At 41.1% G+C, this 24,370-nt stretch overlaps 2 protein-coding genes across 5 annotated transcripts in view; one reads left to right on the top strand and one right to left on the bottom strand.

Annotated features, from left to right (window-relative positions):
• Window positions 1-10,582, bottom strand: part of LOC309706226 (uncharacterized protein) — a 30,640-nt gene extending 20,058 nt beyond the window's left edge. The window contains exons 1-2 of one of the 3 annotated variants that reach the window (XM_082532548.1): window positions 10,345-10,582; window positions 7,562-8,016 (exon numbers count right to left, since the gene is read on the bottom strand). In XM_082532548.1, coding sequence (XP_082388674.1) covers window positions 7,562-7,658 — 97 coding nt within the window. In that variant the 5' untranslated portion in view covers window positions 7,659-8,016; window positions 10,345-10,582. Of the gene's footprint in view, window positions 1-4,438; window positions 4,835-7,561; window positions 8,399-10,344 lie in introns of those variants that run through there. The other 2 variants (XM_082532549.1, XM_082532551.1) reach the window with 2 other exon arrangements.
• znf362a (zinc finger protein 362a) lies at window positions 5,041-18,579 on the top strand. Of its 2 annotated transcripts, none has more exons than XM_082532555.1 (9): window positions 5,041-5,243; window positions 8,415-8,478; window positions 10,641-10,848; window positions 11,108-11,233; window positions 12,876-13,200; window positions 13,419-13,643; window positions 16,098-16,176; window positions 16,275-16,433; window positions 16,520-18,579. In XM_082532555.1, the coding sequence occupies exons 2-9, from the start codon at window positions 8,416-8,418 to the stop codon at window positions 16,637-16,639; spliced, it is 1,305 nt and encodes a 434-aa protein (XP_082388681.1). In that variant the 5' UTR covers window positions 5,041-5,243; window position 8,415; the 3' UTR covers window positions 16,640-18,579. The 2 variants fall into 2 exon arrangements, with proteins under 2 accessions (XP_082388681.1, XP_082388680.1); XM_082532554.1 differs by having other exon boundaries at window positions 10,608-10,848.
• The last annotated feature ends 5,791 nt before the right edge of the window (window positions 18,580-24,370 follow it).

Here is a 24,370-nt window from a genome sequence, read left to right as displayed (position 1 = left end):
GTCTTTGCTTGGCAGTTTCCAAGGCCTCAGGTATGGACAGCTTGCTGTATTTCTTAGGCACCTTATTTGTCACACCTTGCTGCAACTCCGTTAGTTGGCTAACCTCCCTCCGTGCTACTTTGATCTTGCCCTCTAGCCTCCTTCTCCATGGAGGGTACTGCCCCTTGTCGCTGTTCAACTTGTAGCCAAGCATCTCACTGATGCCGTATTGTAGATCAGCTTGTTAGTGTCGGTAATCGTGGTTGTAGGTATTGCCCGTAGTGCTGCATTAACATCATCTAGCAGACCTTCTGAGGGTACTTCACGTAATCTTGGTAACCGGCTACGGGGGATCCAGGTTTCAAGCTTGGCCATGATCCTATTTTTCAGGTCAGTTCCTCTCGCACTCAACGATCCTTCTCCTATCGCACTTGGGGCTATGTACCCAATCTCGGGTGGGGGTGATGATATCGCCCCCCTGACCTGGCGTCCTGACTCCTCCTTGCCGTAGCATTTGTGTTGTACCTCGTCAATCTCTAGCTGTGAGAGCAGTCCCTTCTTTCGAATGTTGGAACACTGAGCTACTAGTTGTTTCGCCGTCATTGTGGATGTTGGGTATCGAAGAATCCATAGGTCCCTCATCCTATTCATGTAGCCCCTTCCGCCGGGGTTACTTGCGTAGTAGCATTCCAACAACGCCCTGTTTTCGTCTCTTGCCCACCGATGCCTTCTTGTTCCAGTAGCCCACTTTTCGTCAGGGTGCCCTGGTTCCTCAACACCTGACGCGGACCTTGTTGATCCGGGCGACGTCCGAGCCGGCATGCCTTCATATTTATTTGTCTCGCTCATGTCTGCGGTAGGCTCGCTTAGCATAGGGGGTCTAGCCTTAGGACCCTTACTGGATACAGACGCCCCAGGCAGGAATCGAACTTGCGATCCTCTGTTCCAAAGGCGTGTAGTCTAACCACTACGCTATCCAGCTGCGTTTGGAGGCACTGCTGGGATATGTCCTCCAAGGGCAGTCTAGGCTTGAAATTTTGACATCCATTTTAGTGGCTGCCTGAAAAGCCAATCATGTATTTTCTACCACTTATCCGGGTTTGTGTTTTGGGGGGCAGCAGTCTGAGCAGAGAAGCCCCAAGTTCCCTCACTATGACTATCTCTATCAGCTCATCAGGTGGGAACCTAAGTCATTTACAAGTCAGCTGAAAGATGTAATATCTTTAGCGAGTCCTGGGTTTCCCCCGTGGCCATTCTGCTAATAGGAAATACCTGTAACACCTCACCTATGAGGCGTCCAGCAGTCACCTGACTAGGATGCCTGGTTACCACCTGAACTGGCTGCTTTTGATCCGGAGGAGCAATGGCTTTATTCAGAGTCCCTCTGAAAGATTGAGCTTTTCCTTCTATCTCTAAGTGAGAGCCCAGATATCCTGAAAAATACAGTGAAGGAACCATCTAAACTTACAAAAGCGTTCCTAAAAACTGAGCCTATTCATGAGAGACCCCAACACCGATTTCTATGGCATAATAGTGTCATGATGTGTGTGTGTCAGAGGACCCCAAATGCAGACTTAAACTCAGGCAGACAGAACTAAAACTTCAAGCATAGTAGGAAATGGTCCAAAGAAAAAATTAATCCAGGAAACAAATACAAAACATGTTAGAAACATCTCGGGGTGGAATAACAAATACACTGACAAACGATAAGTAGAAAACTGGCTACTTAAATACATGTGGCTCCCCACGGGAAGTGAATATAGCTGGGGAACAACACAGGTGCAAACAATCAGGGAAACAAGAGGAAGTAAAAGTGAACACAAGACAGACAGGACAGATAACTATAGAGAAGCTAAAGCAGAAAGTGAAATGTGATAAATACACAGTGAAGTGTGTGTGTGTGTGTGTGTGTGTGTGTGTGTGTGTGTGTGTGTGTGTGTGTGTGTGTGTGTGTGTGTGTTTGTTTATCATTTATTTGTAATAGAGTACTCCCAAAAACTTTGATCATACAGGAGAAAAGAACGCTGGCGTCACAATTAGCTAGCTGTTAGACTGGGGTGTTAAATGTGATTTTAAATAGATGATGAAATACAAATGCATTTTCAACATCTTATGTAACAATAATGATGACATTTGCAAATTGAATTATTTCCCATAATAAATCAGCAACTCATTTCCAAACATTTTGCTTAGTTTAAATCAAAACAGGGTGAAAGGAACACTTTAGTTTGCATCTGACTAGGTGAGAGAATCCTTGGTGCCTCCCAGAAGACCAGGAGGAGGTGGAAGGGGGAAAGCGGTGGCATGGGCACCTCTGCTTTGGCTGCAGCCACCATGAAAAACAGCTGGATGTGTTAGTTAAGGTAAATTTGTATGTATGTTGGAATTAAACTTTGAGGCAACAAACAAAAAAGGAAAAATGCAGCCATTACCTATGTTATAGTGTTATTCCTTGGCAAATATGAGCTGACCACATTTACTTTCAGCCCAAGTAAGAGCCACAAATGTGGAGTCAGAGATCTGCCAATTAAATCAGAGCCCACTGCTCTCTATGTGCACCTGCTTTGTATTTAGTGGCATTTGAATGCATTTTGTTTTCTCTGTCTGACTCATTTCAAAGATGGAAGAGGTGAAGTCCCACTGAGATATGCATTTTACATAGATTTGAATGTTTGTGTGTGTGAGCGCTTACGCTTATGCTAACAGCAAATATAGTTAAGAGGATGCAGAGAGTAAAGAGAGCTGCAGCATGTTAGTAAATGACACATTAAAGAAAATCATTCATTAAGGCTGCTTGTTGGCAGGTTAAAAACCCCAAGAATGCAGCAGTCCTGGACTAAATCATCTGATCTTATTAAGGCTCCGTTGTATGTTGCTGGATATTATTAGATTAACACCAAATATTCAGCCTACTTTTACAAGCAAAGACAAAAAGCTTGAAGCATCAAGTGCAGCTCAGCGCGTCAAACAAAAATGGACCCCTACAGTCAACAGAAAAGGTAAGAAGCACACTCAGCTGTGTAAACAGTCTTATCAGAAAGTAAAGAACGACCGCCGGTGTGATATTGGCATAAAACAGTTTACAGCAATTAAATCACGAGCATGTGTGCTTTCAAACAATGTTTGTCAAATATAATCCATAAATGTGCCATGCTGTTTAAAAATGTTGGGATTGTCCCTTGAAATTCTTTTTTTAGAGAGATTTTTGTGTCAAAGCCAAGCTTACAATTCAGCATTTTATAGCATAAAGTATATGTTACACCTGCAGTAAAACATCACACTGAAGAACAGGCATCAATCTAAGCGCTTTAACTGTTATAAGCAAGTTGGTTTGCTCCACCCTGCCACAGGACTAAAGCTAACACTGATGGCTGTGACATTGTGCAGTGTGACGGGCTGGAAAAAAAGTTAAAGCAACACGGACAAATTTCTGTATGCGGTAAAAGATAAATCACTAAAGAAAATATTCACATTCATGTGCAAATACAGTTCAAAAATTTAATTTTACAAAAAAGAAAGAAAGAAAGCACTCCGTGGCTCTCACATCTGATCAAACAGACGTTTCACACAAGGAACAAAATCCAAGAAAAAGTGCTAATTACTACTATATGTGGTGCAAATGTAGCCATGCAGTATGTCATCACCAAGGGAAAAACAAAACAAAACAAAATAAAAAACAGACCAGCAGTAATTCTTCATTAGACTCTTCCAAACCTCCATCTGTCCACATACTCCACATACATCCTCCTAGTCACTCAGGACACCAAACCTGTCTCACAGGTACATCATAGACCATTGAAGGTTCTTATCTACATCCTATATTATTACTTCCTCGAGTATCCTAGCAACCAAATGGATTAAAAATGACCCACCTTACTAAAACATCACATTAACACATTAATTGTTTTGAAGCAAAATCCAAACTCACCACCTTTGAACTTGTCTCCTTCAAACTCATTTCTGCCCAGTGACAAAGAAACAGTACAGTGTTTTTGCACTTCACAGGATGGACCATGAACGCTATGAAAAAAAAACACAAATCCTATTCTTATTTAAACAAAACCTTTGTTTGTAAAAACCGACAGCCCCATTTTCAGTTCAGCATGTCTGCTGCTAAAAACATAAAAGTCTGAGATTACTTCAATACATGCTAGTATTACCTCAAAGAAGAGTGAGAGGGCATGTAAAAACCTAAAAACATTAAATAATTAAATTACAATTTTTAGAAGATTCACTTCGTACTAATGAGCCCCTTTCTTCAATCACTAAAGAACCACACTGACATCTTGATGCACGCTCAATCATCCAGGTAAATAAATTTCCAAAAGTTGATTCTGTTCATCTGGATGTAGTTCCAGATGGACAGAATCAACTTTTGGAGAACCACACTGACAGTTTTATACTGCCTCAATCGTCCCCTTAAATAATGGATTGTACAATAAACCACCACAGGCATTACCTCCAGTAATAAATGACCAGTGGTAGTTTAGAGATGTCCCATTCCCTAATGTAAAGGGACTATGCTAAATATCTCCTGTTTTCATCATTGAGGCAAAACCTTCACCATCAGCTGAAGCCCTCTCTGTGGCAGCAGTGCCATCTCCTGCTGAGCTAAGCACAGAGCATATTAGCAGCCTGTCATGCTGCTGCTGCTGAGAGGATTACACTTCATATGTGTGCATGACCATCGTGATCTCCTACACACGGGCGCCAGCTTTTTACAGACCGTGTAACAGATTACACCTGCATAGGGCAAATCCCACTGTTAGGCTGCGCACTTGTTACCCCACCTCTCTCTCTCTCTCTCTCTGATGGAGGAAAAAAACCGAACAAAACCAAAAGCAAAAATAAAAAAAACCTCAGCTGGACTTGTGTTTTATTATTTGTGTGCACACTTGTTCTCAGCGATGACACAAGAAAGAGACACCCTTTCATATGCAAATATATAATATAACATTAAATAAAATAAAATAAGATAAAATGTCTTACTGCCAAAACAATCAGTGCACAGATAAATGTGAACTTTTCCATTGTGTATCTAACGCTACAGCGCAAATGCGCACAACATCTGCGAGGAAACCAGAAGCCAGAAAATGGGTTAAAAAATCTGTTTGAGCGCAGTGTTTTTACATTGAACAATTCCTCGCCTGCAGCACCCAGAAGTGAACAGCAGGCGACCCGGAAGATTTGAAGTCCGACTGAGAGCGAGCAGAAAGAAGACTCTAATCCTTTTTTAAAAATTGTTTCCTTGCTCGCTGGTTCAGGTACGTTGGCCACTCGATGCAATTTCTCTGCCTCTTTTTGCTTTTTTTACCCTCCTTACCCCCTCTCTCTCTCGCTCACACACACACGCAGCTGCTCCGTGTCGCTTCGTCACCGTTTTTATTTAAGTCATGCAAAAGTTGGAATTACAAAAAAGCGCATTTGCAGCGCATTAATGGCGAATAATCACTTCGTTTTTCGGCCGCAGTGCCACTTAAAGCTTCCACGGCGCGTCAGGATTATCATCGACGTTTGGATTTATGGCTCAGCAGCTGCAGAGCATTCAGCAAAGGCATGATGATTGTTGTAGGAAGTGTCAGGGCTTTTTTTTTTCCTCCTCCCCGAGCCGGGCTATTCAAACCTGCAAATCAAAGTAAACAATCATTCGTACGCTTAATGCAAACATGCCGCTAGCAGATGCGTCGCAGCAGCGTTTAATCACATCCGGAGAATTATCTGCTTATAATATTCGGATCTGCAGAATATGGCGTCCAGTGCTTATAAAAATAAGACTGGGCTGCCATTTTTGTTTTCCTTTTGTCTGAAATTTTTTAATAAACTGTCTGAGAATGTGGGAGAGGCGGCGGACAGGCCGGGGAGAGCGGAGGATCGTGTCTCTCCGGAGGGAACGGCTCGTGTTTAAAGCTGCTCGGGTTAAGATTTGCACAGCGGATCCCTTTTTTGTTTTTAACGGAGAGTTAAAAAAGCAGAGCGGTACAGAAATGGGGAAAGTTAACGCCAACTTTTGTTTCAGGGAAAGTTGGATTTCAATTTTTAGAGGCAATCTCGAAGTCTGATCTATTTTTAAAGCTGAAATATTGAGGTTTAAAGAGGATGTTCTGGATTTAAAATGTGCTGCCAGCAGACCGAGACTGACTAACCAACTGTGTGATCGTTAGACTCTAAAAATGTGCAGATATATTAGTCTACTTATTCAATAACAGTTCATGCAAAATTAACAGCATGAAGCATGTTTACCGTGATTGTTTTTGAAGCCTTATTAAAGCTTTAAAAGTCGAAGGAAAATGTTATTTAACCCAATTATTTAAGCTACAAAAGACCGCTTCATGATTTCTATTTTCTGGGTGTATATTCACACCCCTTTCTCTTATTAACATTGCTAATCTATTAATAAATAGTCATAATAACCACAAAGTATCACGGTATAAATATTAACGAACCCAAAATAGGGAACTTTAATCTGCCATGTCTGCAGCTGTAAACATGAACATGTTTAAAACCTACATTTCAGAAGGTGACAGGTCAGACCTTGTCACGGTAAAAGCCTAAAGCTGCCACATTAGCCTAGAAGTGTGATGTGTCCAAGTGCATCATATGATTTAATTAATTCATCACCTGCAGGAGTTTATTTCTTCTGAATAAAACCAGTAACATTTTAAAAGTGTCACAGTAACCTCAGAGTTTTAAACAGCATTATTAAGTGACGTTTCATGCTGTTGCATCGTGTGATTTTTTTTAATTTTTTTATTTTAAACTCGAACACCTGGATTAACTTTTCTTTTGTAGCAAGAGTAACCATAGACTGGAAATAATTACACCTTTAACTTGCCATACTCAAGGTCAGATGCAGTACTACAAAAAATGAAACTAATCTGGCCAAAATTGGCACAATCAGTCCTTAAATGAGCAAAGCAATGCAGTCCTGACTGTATAGGACGTAAAAATTAACCTGCGGATTGACTGCTGACGACTTGAGCATTTCGCTGCTGTTGCATGCGTTTTCAGTGTGTCAGGATGTCGCGTCTGAAAGTGACACAAAGCTGTCCGCTGCCAGACGGACTGCTAAACTGTGCCTGCTGCCTTAAGACAGAAATGGTCCGGGAACTGAAACGTATCCCCGCTGGCATCATTAGAGAAATATTTTGTGGGGTGCACTGTACGCTCGTACCCCTGAACATATCAGTTTTGTTTCTCTTGGCTCACTCATGTGGACTCTGTTCTGCCTCTGCTAAGCCAAACAGACTTAGGAATGGGGATGTGTGCCAAAGCATGCAATGCGAAATGTTTTAAAAAGAACTTCATACAGGGTTGAAAAGAGAAGTTATGGAAAGAAAGGCCTTCGGGTCAGGACTTGAGCAGTTAGTAACGTTCTCTGCCTGAAAAATAGGAGCGTTTCTGCCCACCTGGTCAAACCAGCTTCTCGATAAAGCACTGCTAGGTTTGTGCTCGCATTGTGCCATCGTAGTCAACCAGGGAAGAAAACAATTAAGGTTAACAGCTGAGTCATTTACAAATGAGTGTAGCATGTTGTGTCTGTGAAGCAATACTTGTAGTCTGTGTTTATAATTGGATTACTGACCTTCTGGTTTAGGCACTGGCTGTCTTTTGGGTCTTGCTGTACTCTGTGCAAACTTTGCTCTGTTGCCCATCAGACTCTTAACCAGTCGGGGCCCCATGTGTCAAGGTGGAGACAGAAAAAGCGGGTGATTACGATCTGAGCCACTTTGCTTCTAACATTTCTGTTTTCTCTGATAACTGTTCCTCTAGCTGGCTGTCGTAATCTTGCGTGAGCCTCTCTCTCGGGCAGCATGCCCATCATGCTGACTTGTGGTTGGAGATCTTAAGGAAAAGCCTGACATCACTCCCCCCCCCCCCCCCCCCCCAAAAAAAGAAAAAACTCACCGAATGCAACTTGGAAGCATCCTCCCTGCTATCAGTGATGAAGATGAAGTGTGAGAAAACAGCATTTTCTCACACACTTTTCGGGAAGCAGGAGGACTCATACAGGGTTTCTTTGAAAATGCTGTCACAAGACTGGAAAAGATTATCTCAAATTATCACATCTAACAGTCAGCTGCTGCACGGGTGGAGAGCTACTGACACATGTTTTAACCGCTGTGTGCTACATGAACAACAGATCCACACATAAATATATATAGGACATCGTTTTACCAGGATTCTCACAACAGTGGGTTCAAACAAGATCAATCTGAGGAGCTGCAAACTGGTAATCAGTGAAGGGTGCTCAAAATAACTTCCTGCATTGTTATTTAAAACTTAAAAACAATCACTCACCTGTGGAACCAGGGATAAGGTATCACACGTAAATGTGGATATCCCTGTCTTGTAAGCTTGACTACAGATGTTTCCTCAGTCCTGAGCATTTAGAGCACCGTTCACCTTTTTTTATAACCCCTATGTATTTATTTCAGGATGGCTGAACCCCGCTTTAACAACCCTTATTTTTGGCCTCCCCCTCCTGCCATGCCTGGTCAGGTGAGTGACTGTGGTATTCACCCTTGTTTCTAAACATCTTAACACTACACTCTACATGACTGTTTAGAATATTTTTTGTTTTTGTTTTAAAAATATATTTTTTTAAATGATCTAGACAAATAGAGCATTCAATATTTCATTTCTTCATAATTTGCTTCCAAAGAGCCAGGTGTTGTTGTAGTGTTTTAAATAGGTCTTGGGCAGTAGTTGTCCAGACTCTTAAAGTTGTTCTTTGGACCATGGCTGCGTTTTCACTTTTCAGTCCAGTCCTTGTACCTGACCATTGTCAGAGGAACAGATTTATGAATCAGTCAAGGTTAAACAAAGCACCAAACTCGAGCGATCAACCAGTGTGGTGTCTAAATATAACGATCTATGAAAAATTAAAACAGTTTGAAGGCATAAAACAGTATTTTTACACCAACAAGGTAATTCCAAAAGAGGTATTAACTGAAAACCTGGTATATCTTGGGTTTGTGTACAATGGAAGGGTGGCTGATGAGAAGTCATTCTTAAGGAGGGAACCAGGGAGAAAAAAAAAAAACTGGTGTGTGTGTGTGTGTGTGTGTGTGTGTGTGTGTGTGTGTGTATATATATATATATATATATATATATATATATATATATATGGCAGAGATCATGATAAAGGTGGAGAGGTGAGTGTTTACAGTCATGCGTAAAATACAGTGGAGCATCTTTCGTACTTTGGTGCTACATTTTAGCCAGTACTGTTGCAGATCTTGTCAAAATTGATGAATTATGAATGCAGTTGGCTGAACCACCATGCAATACCAACTGGAAAGCATTTCAAAGTCTGACAATGATCCCAAACACACTGCCAATGCATTAAAAGAATACCTGGATATAAAAACTCAGTGCAACTCTATCAGTCATAGATTGGATTGGTCTCTCCAGAGCCCATACCGCAACAATATTGAAGCAGTGTGAAATCATCACAATAGAGACTAGAAAAAAAAGGCAGCCAACACACAAAGAAGAGCTTTGAATGTCCTTGAAGAAGTCTGGAGAACTATTCCTGAAGACTACTTAAAGAAAGAAAGCTTGCCTAACAGTTCAGGTTGTGAATGGCAACCTTGAAAATTAAACACTGCCTTGGAAAATATTTGCCTTTAAGCTTGTTAGAAATGTACACTTAAAAAAAAGTATGTTTTACCTTTATGCTAGCACGTTTTAGTAAATCACCTTGCCTGTATCCATTTTCCTAGCAAAACATACAGAAATGAGGGGCAGCTTAAGATGTTTGCACCTTACTGCACTTGGAAACATTTATTAGTTTTTCTGACATAATTAAATTTTAATATTTGTTTGTTAAATATAGAGCTACAACCAGAAAGTATTTAGCTTAGCCTAGCATGAATTTTTCTTTTTTTTAAAAAGCACATAACTAGTGTATGTACAGTGATTTAAATAAAAACATGAGCACAACTAAATCCTTAAATGTTGATATGTAATTCGATTAACCTGGGGAAAAAACAATATTTAATATTTAAAAAGCTGTGATTTTGAAGGTGGTTAGCACTGAAATATTTTATAGCTTAGCATTGTGTGGCTAAGATATACACATAACTTCGGGTAAAACTACATTCTGATTTGTTTTCATGTTTGTTTGTTTTTTATTTATTGCAGTTAAACAGGTGTGGCATGTTGGGGAAAAGCTTTTTAATTTGGAGAGAGCTAGGCTAGTTTTTTATTTTTTAAAATTTTTTTCCATTCTTTAAGCTAAGTTGTGCTAACTGCCGATTAGTTTTGGCAACACAGTTAGCATAAATCTTCCCATCTGAATACTGTCAATAAAATGAATATAGAGAAAGTGTAAGTGTATGTTTAAATAACAGTCATACAAACCTTGAAACCAAGGATTGTTGAAGATCACTCAGAGGAAGTCACGTTTTATTTTTAATTTTTTTCTGCATTATTCAGTAGCTACTACCTATTTGGGCTTCTTTCTGGTTTTAAAAATCATTTTTAAAAAAGCGCCTCCAAAGGGAAATGGCTGGAAACGCATGTAATATCAGGTGTTAGCCACAAGAGGGAACCATTTCCTTATGAACTGACTGACTGAACTGATGGCTGTTTTCTTGTCACAAATGTTGTTTTCTGGCTGTCAGCTGGATAACCTAGTATTGATCAATAAAATCAAGGAGCAGCTGATGGCGGAGAAGATCAGACCGCATCATCTGCCCCCTGCTTCAGCCCCTTCCCAGCAGCCTCTATTGGCTACCTCCAGCCAGCCAGAAGGCGGCCAGCATGGGATATCCAAAGCCCAGCAGATGCCTGTTCTTCACAACCACAGCCCATCTCAGCCTGATATCGCCCTGCACGCCCGCCCTGCCTCCAGCTCAGTCACAGGTACTCCAGCGCTAAGTACACACCAGTTTCCTTAGTCTCCTGCAAAGAGTCATTTGCCTCATTAAAGGCTAATATAATTAGTAATGAAAAGTCTATTCACATGTCCACATATCAGGAAGTTACAGTTATGTAAGGGCGCACATATATGTGTGTGTATTCTTCAAATTTGGTGAAATTTCTTTAATAATTTTACTGTAATGTCATTTCATTGCATTTAGTCTGTAATTACACAGGCTGTGTGTGTGTGGTTGTCTTTCAGGCCGTATTCTTGGAGATGTAAACTTGAATCTAGATGACAAGGCAGCTATAAAAGCCAGAGGATTATGGGAAGACTGGCATCTGCGTCAACTCATAGATCATCCTTCCAGAACAAACCACGTCTCAGGTAACCATGCAGATTTCTGCAGATTTTATTGATTATTTAGAATTACAAACATATTTATGGGTGTGGCTGTAGCTCAGGAGGTAGAGCAGGTCAACCTAATCGAAAGGTTGGTGGCTGGCTGGCTGGTCCAGTCTCCATGCCAAAGTATCCTTGGTGAGATACAGATCTCCAAGATGCTCTCGGTGTATTCATCTTGGTGTATCAATGTGTATAAATGTTAGCTAGAAAGCATTTAGGTTCAGAAAATGTGATTGAATGAATGGGTGTCAATGAGGCATATTTTATAAAGTGCTTAAGTTGAGTAGCAAAGTGTTCGATAACAGCCATTTACCTTTTACCATATTTACAGAGCTAACTTTAAACACTAAGATTTCACAGCTTTATAATGAATACATTGTATTTTAAGATGAGAGAATTTAAATGGATGGATGGATGTGGACAATGTGAGCAAAGCCACATGGTAACCTAAACTAAGGAACTGCAGTTTAAACTCTACCTGTGCTCTTAAGCACCCGCAGACTGGGATATTTATCATTGTAAAATGGATCAACTAAACTCAGATGCAGCATCAAGTTATTTCCATTTGATTGTACATGCAAATTTATAGATTTTCTGTGGCATGCTACAACGTGCAGCATTATTGTGTCCAGGTGCCTAAACTGTGTCACGGCTTAATGAAGTCATGCCAGTCCTATTGCCAGGCAAATAATACTTGTGTGTGCAGTCCTGTGAAAAAGTGGAAACACTCGTACACTTTTACTGCTTCCATGTGAAGTTAAAGGGTAAGTAGAAACCAGGTGCTGCTAATATGTGAATAATTGACGATCAGCAAGTGAGAGCAGCTCTATAAAAGTAGAAGTTTTGTTGGTTTGCTGGTCTGAAGCATTCAGGTATGTGTGTGAACACAAGGCCACATTCCTGCCAGGAGTGGATGTCCCAGCAAATTCACCCCGAGGTCAGACCGTGCAATGCTCAGAGAAACTGAACTAGCTTGAAGGATTGTTGGAAGAAAACCTCTATTCTCTGAAAACAACATAGCAGCACACCTTAGGTTTGAAAAGTTGCATCTGAACAAATCAGTCCTGAAACAAAGTGGGGATGTTTGACCATAAGGCACAGTATTTAAACACACTCCCCTCATAGCAACTGTCAAGCATGGTAGTGGAGGGGAGATGATTTGGGCTTGTTTTTCAGCAAGAGGCACCTTGAGGTCCTAAAGTCAACTATGAGCTCCTCTGTATACCAAAATATTCCAGATTCAGCAACGGGACAAGATAGATCACGAGCAGAGCAGCAACATCTACAACAGAAAGGCTGAAAAAGAAAAAATCACAGTGTTACAAAGTCCACACCTCAAAATTTTGTGGCAGTACCTTAATTTCACCTCAGCGAACCGAAGACACACTGTAAAGAAGAGTGGTGTCAAAGAGAAAACGTTTAATTCAAGTTATTGGTGTTAAAGGTTGTTCTACAAGCTAATGAATCACTAGACAGATGCTATCTTCACCGTTAAATGAAAATGAAACATTTGGAGACCCCAGGAAATATGAAATATCTTTTAATATCTATTTGATCCTCTCTGGATTTATGCCAGCTGAAAGGTAAACGCTTTGCAATCATGTCTTTGTCTTCCATCTGTTAGGTGTGGCGCTGGCATCCAGAACAGGCAACCTAAACACCTCGGAGATCATCACCCCCACCACGCCCACCTCAAGCAGCCACAGCCGGCTGGGTGGAGCTCCCTCCCCTCACCTCATCTCAGGGTTGGCCGGCCACGGCATGGAGCCTGGGAAAAACAGCGGTGGACTCGTGGGACTCCTCGGTCCTCCTCCAAAGCAGGAACGAGGACGCAAGAAGATAAAGGCAGAGAATGGGTCATCTCTTTTGGTGGTGCCCTACCCATTTCTAGCCTCAGGCAACGACCAGTCGTGCATCACCATTGCTGCCAAAGAGGGAAAAACCTACAGGTAGCAAAAGACCTGCATTTACAGCAGCTCATTAGTATTAATTAATTAGTATTAATTAGTATTAAGTATTAATACAAGAAAGAGCTTCCTCATAGCTTTAACAGCTTCCTCACGGCGTTAACATGCAAAGGGGTTTGGCGACACTTCTGCTGTTTTTTGAAACAATGGGGGTTGGAAGAATATTCACAAGTGCATCTCTGTTTCTGTTTTTGACGCAGGTGTAAAGTTTGTCCGCTGACCTTCTTCTCTAAGTCAGACATGCAGATTCACTCCAAAACACACACAGAGGCGAAGGCTCACAAGTGCCCTCACTGCACCAAGTCCTTTGCGAACGCGTCCTACCTAGCCCAGCACCTGCGCATACACCTGGGCGTCAAACCTTATCGCTGTACCTACTGTGAGAAATGTTTTCGCCAGCTCTCCCACCTTCAGCAGCACACCAGGTCTGAAATGTTTACAGTGTATTTGTGATAGTTTGTTTCGCAATTATGTTGTCATCTTCTAAAAGCACAGGGAACATAAATGCACGAGTCCTATTTTAACGTGACATCTGGATCTTCCCCTACAGCTCAGTGTTTCCTAACGAGGATAATCACTTAATATTACAACAGGAGAGAAAATATATGCTTGAACTTGACATATTTATTTTGTATTTAACGTGAACTGGCTCTATAAATAATGGTAACTTGTAAGAACAGGAGCTGACGTTTGAGCCTGTTGTGCAGCCCAGTTTTCAAAAAGATTGGAATTCTCTGTGACATGTACAAATAAACATTCATTTTATTAGCTTTGACTGTTCAACTACTTCTCTGAACAAACATTACTTTTGACCTTGAAGCAGATGAGCTTATAGTAGAAGAAGACCACACCAGATGCCACTCCTGTCAGCTAAGAGCAGGAAACTGAACTTCACCAAAACTGGACTACAGTGTATTGGAATAAATATTGTCTGGCCTCAGATTCATAAATTCTGATATGACATCGGGACTGTAGGGTAAGAATTTGGCATAAACTATGGTGTAATGGTGTGAGGGATATTTCCCTGGCATGGTTTGGACCCCTTAGTCCCATCTGTACTTAGATGCCTACTTTCAGCAGGATAACACACCATTACACAAAGTTCAAATCACCTCAAACGAGCATGACAGTGAATTCACTGTACTCAAATGGCCTTCCACAGTCTCCTAATATCAATCAAATAGAGCAACTTTGTGGTGGCAAGATTGGCATCGTTGATGTGTAGCGGACAAATGTGCAGCAACTGTGATGCTCTCATATAAATATGGTTCAAAATCTCTGAGGAATGTTTTCAGTACCTCGATTAATCTATGCCGTAAAGATTAAAAGCTGTTCAAAGCAAAAGGGCAGCCAACCAGGTACAAGCAAAGAAAAGAAAATGCATCTTTTTTTAAACTCATTTAAACTCTGTATTTAATTTAAATAGTCCCATGACAACATAATAAAGCCAGACACTAAGAAATAGTATAGTTTTCTTTTCAATGTTCATTATGAAGTTTGATGCAAGCAACAAAAGAATGAAAAGTCGTGTAATACTAAAAATGAATCAACTGATGGAAAATCTCAAAACTAATTAGCAAGAAGTCATGAACATGATTATATAGAGAGCGTCCACAAGAGGCAGAACCATCAGAAGTCCACATGGTTTTAACATGACGTGAGAGTAATGGGTAAGCTAAGTGTGTTGAACTTAGAGATTTTCATGTCATGAAGGCAGTTTCATTTTTCACCTTGACAGATAATTACATGAACTTATACTGAACACGTACTTTGGACAAGAGAAGATTATGGTCACAGTTTCTCTTTGCAATCAGCTGTAAATAAATAAATGCAGAAACAACCAAAATATATAAACCTCGGGTGTCAATAAAAGTAATTTTCTAGGTAATAATATTCCAGCAAAAACATTTGCAGGCTAAAGTAATTGCATTGAACTCACTTGAAATTGCCTTAAATTCATTAATTGAGACCGGTTCCTTAAGTTTTAGTTGATTCTGCAGCTGATTCAAGGAGAAAGAAGCTGAAAATTTGATTGCTCTTTTTCCAAATTCAGTACAAACCTTTGGGGAAAACTAAAGGAATAACCAATAACTTCTCACATTATTAATCTTTGGTTCTTTAACACCGCGTGTCTCCTGTCCCGTCTTCCTTGCCTCATCCCCAACCGGCCGCAGCGGATGGCCGCCCCTCCCTGAGCCTGGTTCTGCTGGAGGTTTCTTCCTGTTAAAAGGGAGTTTTTCCTTCCCACTGTCGCCAAAGCACTTGCTCATAGGGGGTCATATGATTGTTGGGGATTTCTCTATTTTTTTTTTTTTTTTTTTTATCATTATAGGGTCTTTACCTTACTGTGTAAAGCACCTTGAAGCAACTGTTGTTGTGATTTGATGCTATATAAAGGAAATTGAATTAAATTCAACTTTTTGGTGAATGTAAGTCAGTGAGTAAGATGTGAACAAATCAAGAATAGCCTTATAAATGAGTTACCAGTTCATGACATGACAAAGGAGACCACCCAGCCTGACCAAACAACACAGTATTAAATAAGGCTTCTGAGGACACATGCATATACGTCACATCGCCATCATCAAGTACAGACCTAAAAGTGGAAAGAAGTCTCTTTCTTGCTTCAAAGGAGAGACTTTATTCTAAAGGTTGACCATTCTTTCAAGCATCTGTGTTGCTTTTTGCTGGCTTTTTTTTTTTTTTTTCCACTTTCCATGACCGAATTAACCTCACTGACGACACTTATTATTCATTGCTGTGCAGACGTCCTTGTAACTTGAGCAATCATTTGAATTCATTCAAAACTAAGTAGATTGCAAACATCTGCAAGCTGCCGGCTTCCCGTCTCACCTGTTGGTTCATTTTTCTCGTTTCAGAATCCACACAGGGGATCGGCCTTATAAATGTGCCCATCCTGGATGTGAAAAAGCTTTTACGCAGCTGTCTAATCTGCAGGTAGGTAAACATGAACTCTGACGTACTTTTTTTTTTTTTTCCCCTTAAACTTGCCTGATGACCATTTAGCTTTGTGTGCGTGTGTTTTCTCTCTAAAGTCTCACCAGAGGCAGCACAACAAAGACAAGCCCTTCAAATGTTCCAACTGTTACCGTGCCTACTCAGACTCTGCCTCACTTCAAATCCACTTGTCTGCACATGCCATAAAAAACGCCAAGGCCTACTGCTGCAGCATGTGCGGCAGGTCGTACACCTCTGTGAGTTCAAAACCCGAGTCATATTTTTAAGCCTCAATTAAGGGGCAACGGTCACATCTAAATAGCTTTCCTCTGCTTCTTCTCAGGAGACCTACCTTATGAAACACATGTCTAAACACGCAGTGGTGGAACACGTGGTGTCTCATCACTCCCCTCATCACAGGACAGACTCTCCCGCCATCCCTATACGGATCTCCCTCATCTGAGCCCTTCACGCGTCTCCTGCCCTCCTGTTTTCTGTGACATCGTCACTTTGGTCCTCTGATGAACCACACAGCCCGCTACTGGGATCCAAAAAAATGTGCCAGATTGCCAGTATTTTGTGACGAGGTGCTCTTTTATTGAGTATATCCTCCTGTCCTTCCTTGCTGACCAGACAGTATTATCGGGGGCATCCAAAGATGATTTCTCAGCACTTTCCGGCCTGAAAATCACAGGCCTAAAATTTCATTTTTCTATGTGACTTCACAGGAAAAAAAAAATGCTCCAGGCAGCTACATGGAAAACCTTTTTAACCTTTTTTTTGTGTGTTTCACAGATTTATTTGTCTTTTTTATACAGTCCTTTACTTTCTTTACTCTTTACAAAATAAATATATTTGCATCAGAAATAGTCTTCCATTAGCTGAGTGGCCAAGTTAACATAAAAGTGAATGCTTATATACTGTGTAGCTATTCATGTATATCGTGCCACTTCTCATGTCAGCTTCGTCAGCAACGTTTCATCAACCACATGACCGTAATACACACATCTTATTATTCTTATTATTTTCAGCCTGCTGCCAAGTTCAATCTGAGCCGCTGTGACTCATTATCAAATTTAGTTTTTAATTCTTTTCTTCTTTTTTTTTAAATTTTAGTTTTTGTATTGTTAAACAAATATGCTCAAAGCAATCCTGGAGAACTCAGTTTAATCTGGTCAAGGTTTAAAAGTTCTGAATGATGAGCACTGTTATAAAGTGTCTCATAAAAATATACTAAATAAACCTCCAAGCCACTGAAAAATGAAATAGAAGCTGTCATACAACGAATGCAAGAGTTTCTGCATTCAGTAGTGTTACAAATGCAAGGAACAATGTTTCATTACTCCACCCATAAAAGGCAAAATACCAAAAACAGCCCTCACGTGATAACCTTTAATCTCTCTAGCTTTCAAGGTTATCTTCTATTTCACCTCTGAGCCACTTTCTGTGCTTCTGTTAATTTTAGATTGCTCCCAGGACCTGGGAGTAAACGGTGGACTGAATTTCACTCATTTACTCACAAGTTAAATGTTTTGGGAAACAAGTGCACATGCAGGGGGTGGAGGGCAAACACTGGTGGGAAACTGCCGTGTCTGCAATGCCCCATGGGCTAACGTCACAGTTCAGGTTGTTTACGCTGAAGATTCTAGATGTCTCTCAGAAAGTGACTGTAAAGCTCTGTGTTATGAATTGAAGGCTTATGGTTAAAAATAAATGAGTATGCTCCTGGTCATGCTCTCAACCTGATGCGCCACCTTGGGGCATGAATACCGTGGACTGTTCCGCTGAACACCAAGATGATGCTCAACATAGAAGTCCATTTGACACAGAACCTGCACATGTATGTGTGACTCTGATGGGCAGTGCAAATGGAAAATGCAAGATGGAAGCAGTACAGTGCTTCACAGGGGCCAAATTTAAAATCAGAGGTTTTTCCTTCTTATGGGTGGAGTTAAATGTTATATGTTGTAACCCAAACATGTGTTACTCTCAGTTTAAGTTAAAACTGAAAAAATGGCAATGTATAATCACTTATCTTGCCAAATTTATATTTGTTTGTGTGTGTGTGTGTGTGTGTGTGTGCTGTGCGCTATTTGTTTTGTCTGTTTTGTATTTAATCTGGTCTTAAAATAAACCAATGTGGTGGCAAGACTTCCACCACCATTATTTGACAATAAGCTTTTTCCTTCTTGGTTGTGTAATCAAAGCATCAGCCTTATTTGAATATGTATTTTTTTAATTGATTTATGAATGAATATTTTGTCATTTTATATGCATTTAAGCCTTAATTTAGTTACAATTCTACATTTCATTTTGTTGTTGGCTTTACATTTGCCTTTTATGTTATAGCATGACGTATACTGTAAATAAACTATACCTACTGTCAACCCATTTTATATTAAATAGTTGTAAAAGTCTTTTTTCCCCTCCCCTCTTCGCTTTTGTGGTTGCACATAAACAAAATAAGCAAGAAAAAAAGACTTCCGGTGACAGAGGTGGGGAGGAATGAGTCGCAGGAACTCAAACTCACTCACTTACAGGAGTCCTTTAGGCATATAGGTCACCTGCTCAGAGCTAGGTGAACCATAGTGGAACTGAGCAAACATTGCACATTTAGTCCAATACAACAAAGTTGTGACTGACTGTAAACTAATGAAAGAAAATACTGTACAAGTCACCTTATCAGTTTTCATAGCAAAAGTCATGTCACACTGGTCCATTAGACCAACTTCTCTGGTAAACGTGTTTGTAGGGTGTCGATTTCACACCACTTATTTTGTTCTTCACACTTTAGACAGATGTCGACTATGTTTTTGTAACTTCCTTTAAAGAAAAAAAATGGTTTAGGGCTGTTCAAAAAGAAAATAAAAGTGCAGCTGAATTTCTTTAGTGACAACTGCGGGGGCATGTCTCAAACTACACATTGTTGTTGATGCAAACAGGAGCAAAGAGCTTGTATTTGCATTATGAGTTTATGAAATTGATGTGGAATAAAATCAAGAAAGTGCAGTTGTACAACTAAAGTCTCTGATCACTGTGAGCACTATCATTGTGTACTTCCAACTTCACACAGTGTGCAATGAAGTTGCTTCCAGACAGTAGTCACTTTATGCTTTGAAATGTGACTTTTCCAGTTGCTCTTATGTCTGTCCTGGCAATTCTGATTAACTACATTCACCACTCATTTGTATTTCAGTTGCTCCCAAAAAAATGTTCCAAACCCAACTAATGAGACAAAAGGCTGAAATGTAGGAGCACAGTCTGGTTGAAAAGAAGATGATGCTTTAAGCTGTACAATCGTCTTAAGAATAAAAAGGAAAAAAAACAAACATTTTTTCAGACGCCATGGCGGAGCTGAGGCACCTGCCGGTGATAAAGTTGGGAGAGGGAGGCTGGGCAAACCTTTCAAGCACATGTCCTACAGGAGATGTTAACAGACAGCATCGTGATTGGGATAATAACAATAATCAGGCCTACACTGTTATGTGTGGCTGTGTGCAGACAGGAATAGGACCCAAGGTGCAGACTCCGGAGACAGTCGTGAACTCAAAACAGCTTTAATGTAAAACTCAAAATATAACATAACTGGAAAAAATCAAAATAAACTTTAAACCGGAGGACTGACAGAACACACAGCTAGGTAAACGGTAGATCGCGACACAGACACAGAGAAACACAGGGCTTAAATACACAGAGGGAGCAATCAGGGAATGGGTAACAGGAGGGAAACACAGCTGGGGCAAATCAGAACTGACGAGACAAGGAAGCGTCAACTGAACACACTGAATGGTAAATGGCCTGCATTTGTATAGCGCTTTTCTAGTCCCTAAGGACCCCAAAGCGCTTCACACTACATTCAGTCATTCACCCATTCACACACACATTGGCGATGGCAAGCTACATTGTAGCCACAGCTGCCCTGGGGCGCACTGACAGAGGCGAGGCTGCCGGACACAGGCGCCACCGGGCCCTCTGACCACCACCAGTAGGCAAACACGGGGTTAGTATCTTGCCCAAGGATATTTAGCATGCAGCCAGGAGGCAGCCTGGGATCGAACCACCGACCTTCTGATTAGTGGCTGACCTGCTCTGCCACCTGAGCTACAGCCACCCCAAAGAGATAAGACAGAGACCTTCAAAGTAAAACAGGAAACACAAAACACAGACTGAACAAAGACACAGACTCACATGCAGGCACTACAGAGGGAACAGAGACGTGGGACCAGGGCAGACACAGACACTGACTGGACACGGGGATATAACAACTAAGGATACACAGAGACGCGAACTAGACAAGGGGATACAGCTGACAGGGGAGACAGAGCAACTAGAGAAGACAGACATAAACCAAAAGACAGAACTCTAACAAAGAAACAGCAGCATCACCGCCTGCAGCATCACTGCCTGGTCCCGCAGCTGTCACGCCTTCATGCGAGCCTGGTCCTGCCTCGCCTGTGTGTCTTCATCCTCGCCTGGTCCTGGCTCACCTGGTCCTGCCATTGCTACACCGTCCTCAGGTCCAGCTCGGCCTGTACCACCTCGCCTTTGCTGGCTGCTTTCCAGGCCTCTAGTTGGATGACATGGTCATCGAGGTCGGCCTTCTGAACGAGGTCGTCGCCCCTGCTGCCTTCCACGTGGCCGGCCTCCGGACCTGTCCTGTCGCCGCCGCTGGCTTCGCGGCCGGCCTCTGGACCTGCTTTGTCGCCGCCACTGCATTCCACGTGGCCGGCCACCTGATTGGTTTTGTCTGTGTCGCTGCTGCTGCTGTCCACATGGCCAGCCCCCTGAACTGTTTTGGCCCTGTGCTGTCAACCTCCGGGTCGACCCCCTGAACTTTTCTTGGACTTGTGTTAAGCTCCAGTCCAGTTTTGTTTTGTATCAATGATGTATTCCTGGACTCTTGAGTTCTTGAATAGTTTTCTTGTTTTATGGACTATTCTGGACTCTTGCTCCTTGTTTTTTGTTTTGTTTCTTTTTGTTTATTTTGAAGGATTGTGTCTTATGTCAGTGTCCAGCTTTGCTCCTCCTGTCTCGTTAGTCCTATTTCTCCCAGCTGTGTCTCCCTCCGGTTGCCCATTCCCTGATTACCACCCTGTGTATATTAGCCCTGTGTTTTCCTGTGCTCAGTGTCGCGTCGTACCCTCAGATCCTGCCTGTGTGTTCCAGTTTGCGTTTGGTGCCAGCAATAAAGCTGTGGTCCTCAGTTACGTTTCCGTCTCAGAGTCCTCCATTTGGATCCACATCTCCACCTGTCCGCACACAGAGACCTGACAAATGTAGCCTCATGGGCAGTGTAAGCTATTAAGAATTGACTGTACACTGTGTTCGTGTTTTCCTCCGAAACCTGTTGGAGCAGCCTTTCACCGCCTCTCTCTGTCTCTCGCTAGCAAAGTTGACCCAGACAACAAAGTAAAGCTAGTTTTCAATTATTAGCCCGACACACAACCCGACGTTTTAGCCAGAGGTCCCTTTACTACGGTAGGGAGCCGTGGACCTTTTTTCTATCTGCGCCGAACAGTTTTCTTTACGAGATCCCTGCAAAAATCACACAGCAATAGTCCTGTAGTTGTAAAAAGCATGATAATATATTAAGTAATCCAAAGTATTCAGAATACGTTACACTTATTGAGTAACATAACGGAATATGTGTATAGGATAAAGGTCTAATCATCTCTTAGTTTATCCAGATTGCACAGAGTGTATATGTTCTGAAGGCAGGACTGTGATGCAGTTTTCTGCCTCGCCACTAGAGGGCGCGGCCGTTTTGTGAGTAATGTTTGACTGGGATGGAAAATGGTGTTCATGAAGGCAGTGTGAATCACAAGTTATGCTCGGGAGCAGTTTATGTGGGTTCAATGAGAGTGTGCGTCCATAAGACTGAACCACACACACACACACATACCCACACCCACGCTAAATCTGCCATTAAAGAGCTGAACGATCATCCCCTGTCCTCATTAATTTCTGGAGGGTCATAGTGGCACTTGACCTGTGCACACCCTGCGATCACCACCGTAGAACTGAACCTCATATCAGAAATCATCATAACAGTATATTTGTTAATAATTTGAATCATTTTGGATAAGGATAAGTGTAAGATAATGGGGAATTTCAGTTTTTACTTTATAATTTGTTTAGTGTAAGATTTACAGTTAAATTGTATTTTTTCTTGCCTTATTTAATTTTTACGTACTGTTCCTTTAACACACGGTAACTGTGCACGGGGGGAGAGACGGGCAGTGTGGAGCTACGGGGGCTTTAACTAGCTGTGGAGAAAAAATGTTTCTTACCGTGTTTACAGTGTACAGGAACATCCAAATGGATCACTGTATTTCAAACTGTGGAAATAAATGTTTGCCTGTTTGTTTTTCGACTACAAGCGGACTTTGTGGATTATGTTCAACTGCACTAAGACACGCGTACGGCCTGACTACCAGCTAGTGCTTCCGCGGTAATAATATGTTACAAAATACGTTTTGGGGCATGTATTCTGTAGTGGAATACATTTTAAAAGTAATCTTCCCAACACTGACCATATGTACTTTGTTCTCTGATTCACCATTCTTTGCTGGTCTTACACTGGATGGTTCATTGGTATAATTTTATCTGTTAATCTGGTTTTACAAATTAAATTCTGCTTTCAACTGTTTAAACTGGTGTTTAAAATCTTAAAATCATGAAAATAATTTAACGTTCGATCATTTGGAAAAGGGCTCGAGGTGATTAAGTGATTTTTTTTTAAAAAGCAGAAAATATATATTTTGTATGATGATTTTATGGCCGATTTTGTGTGTATTTTTGTCCACAAGGTGTCGAAAGGGTGCAAAATTTGAGGAGGGCACAAAGGTTACATTTTAAATGATCAGACAAAAGAGGGTTTTCAGGGAATACTGTTAAATGCCCAGTTTCTATGACGTATGTCAGAAAAATATCAAGAGTGGGATTAAAGTAGTGGGTTAGATCATTTACATTTTGACAGAAGCCAACTGAATCTAAGTTAAGTGGAAATACTATGAGCTCCAATATATAACCTCCTGAGAACCAGCCTCTTTATTTATGTCTTCTGTAATGGACATGGTTTTGGTCTATATCTTTTGACTTATTTGAGCTACCCTACTAAGTCATAATGTACAAAACTGTTGAACTCAATAAACCATGAGTTTAAAATGTAAAAGCTAACAACAACTTGAGAGACCTACAGCTAATGATAGACATACTATATTATTGAGTGAATTCATTTAATCCCAAAAGTGTTAAAACAATAATCTGTTGTCTGTTCTATTTATTCATAGTTAATTATCTTATGAAGAAAAAAGATTTTAAAAGCACCTCCTCCCAAAACTAGGCGTTTTCCCCTGACGTTTAGAGCACCGTTTCACATCAAGGCGCCTGATTTCAAACGGGCCAATCAGCGCACTGCATCAGGCTCCACCGCAGATAACGTCTGTACAGCTCCACACACAAGTTTTTCTTTGGACTACGGCAGCACGCTATCTTCATTTTCGTGGACTTGTTTCTCTCTTTTTTTTTTTAATTTAACGTCTGCTACAGCTCGTCTTCAGTTACTACGGTAAGAAAATAATCCAACTTGGTTTATTTATCGACAGCATTGTGTTGCAGGCAGTGAAGGCACAAATGATAAATTTACGTTAGCTTTAGCTCGTTTCTAGCATTAGCGTTAGCTACATCAGGCTGAAAAGAGCCTTGCAAAACCAGCAGTGCGCGTTTTGAGACGTGTTTTGGAGATGGGTGTATTAATGGAAACCGTCTAATTAGTATAGCTATATTTTAATGCTTTGTCTAAATGCAGCCTGGATTTTCCCGCCTTGTTTGACATCCGGCTGAAGCTTTAAGTTAGCTAGCCTCGCAGCTGTGTCATATTGATTATGTATTTTTGCAGCATATGTGGAGAATCGGTTCAGTCCGTGAAAGCTTATGTTTTGCATTGCAGACTGCATCGTAATGAACCCCGGTGTATTTTTAAATGTGTTGAAGTAAGTTGTAAGCAGGTGTTTTCTGGATATGCTGCTGGGTCTAATTTCAGTGACCTGTATCTCAGACATGCATGTATGTTTTACATTAAACTACAGGGACAGCATCTTCTGCCAGCATCTACCATTCAAACCATTGTTGAAGAAATACAAAATATACATGAATTGGGACAGATGTATACATTGAATAGACTAAGGTCATT

The sequence above is a fragment of the Aulonocara stuartgranti genome (genome assembly GCF_965226115.1).
Source record: "Aulonocara stuartgranti genome assembly, chromosome: 5".
Lineage (NCBI taxonomy): Eukaryota > Metazoa > Chordata > Actinopteri > Cichliformes > Cichlidae > Aulonocara > Aulonocara stuartgranti.
The sequence above is the reverse complement of the archived record's forward strand: the minus strand, read 5'-3'. Positions and strand labels throughout refer to the sequence as shown.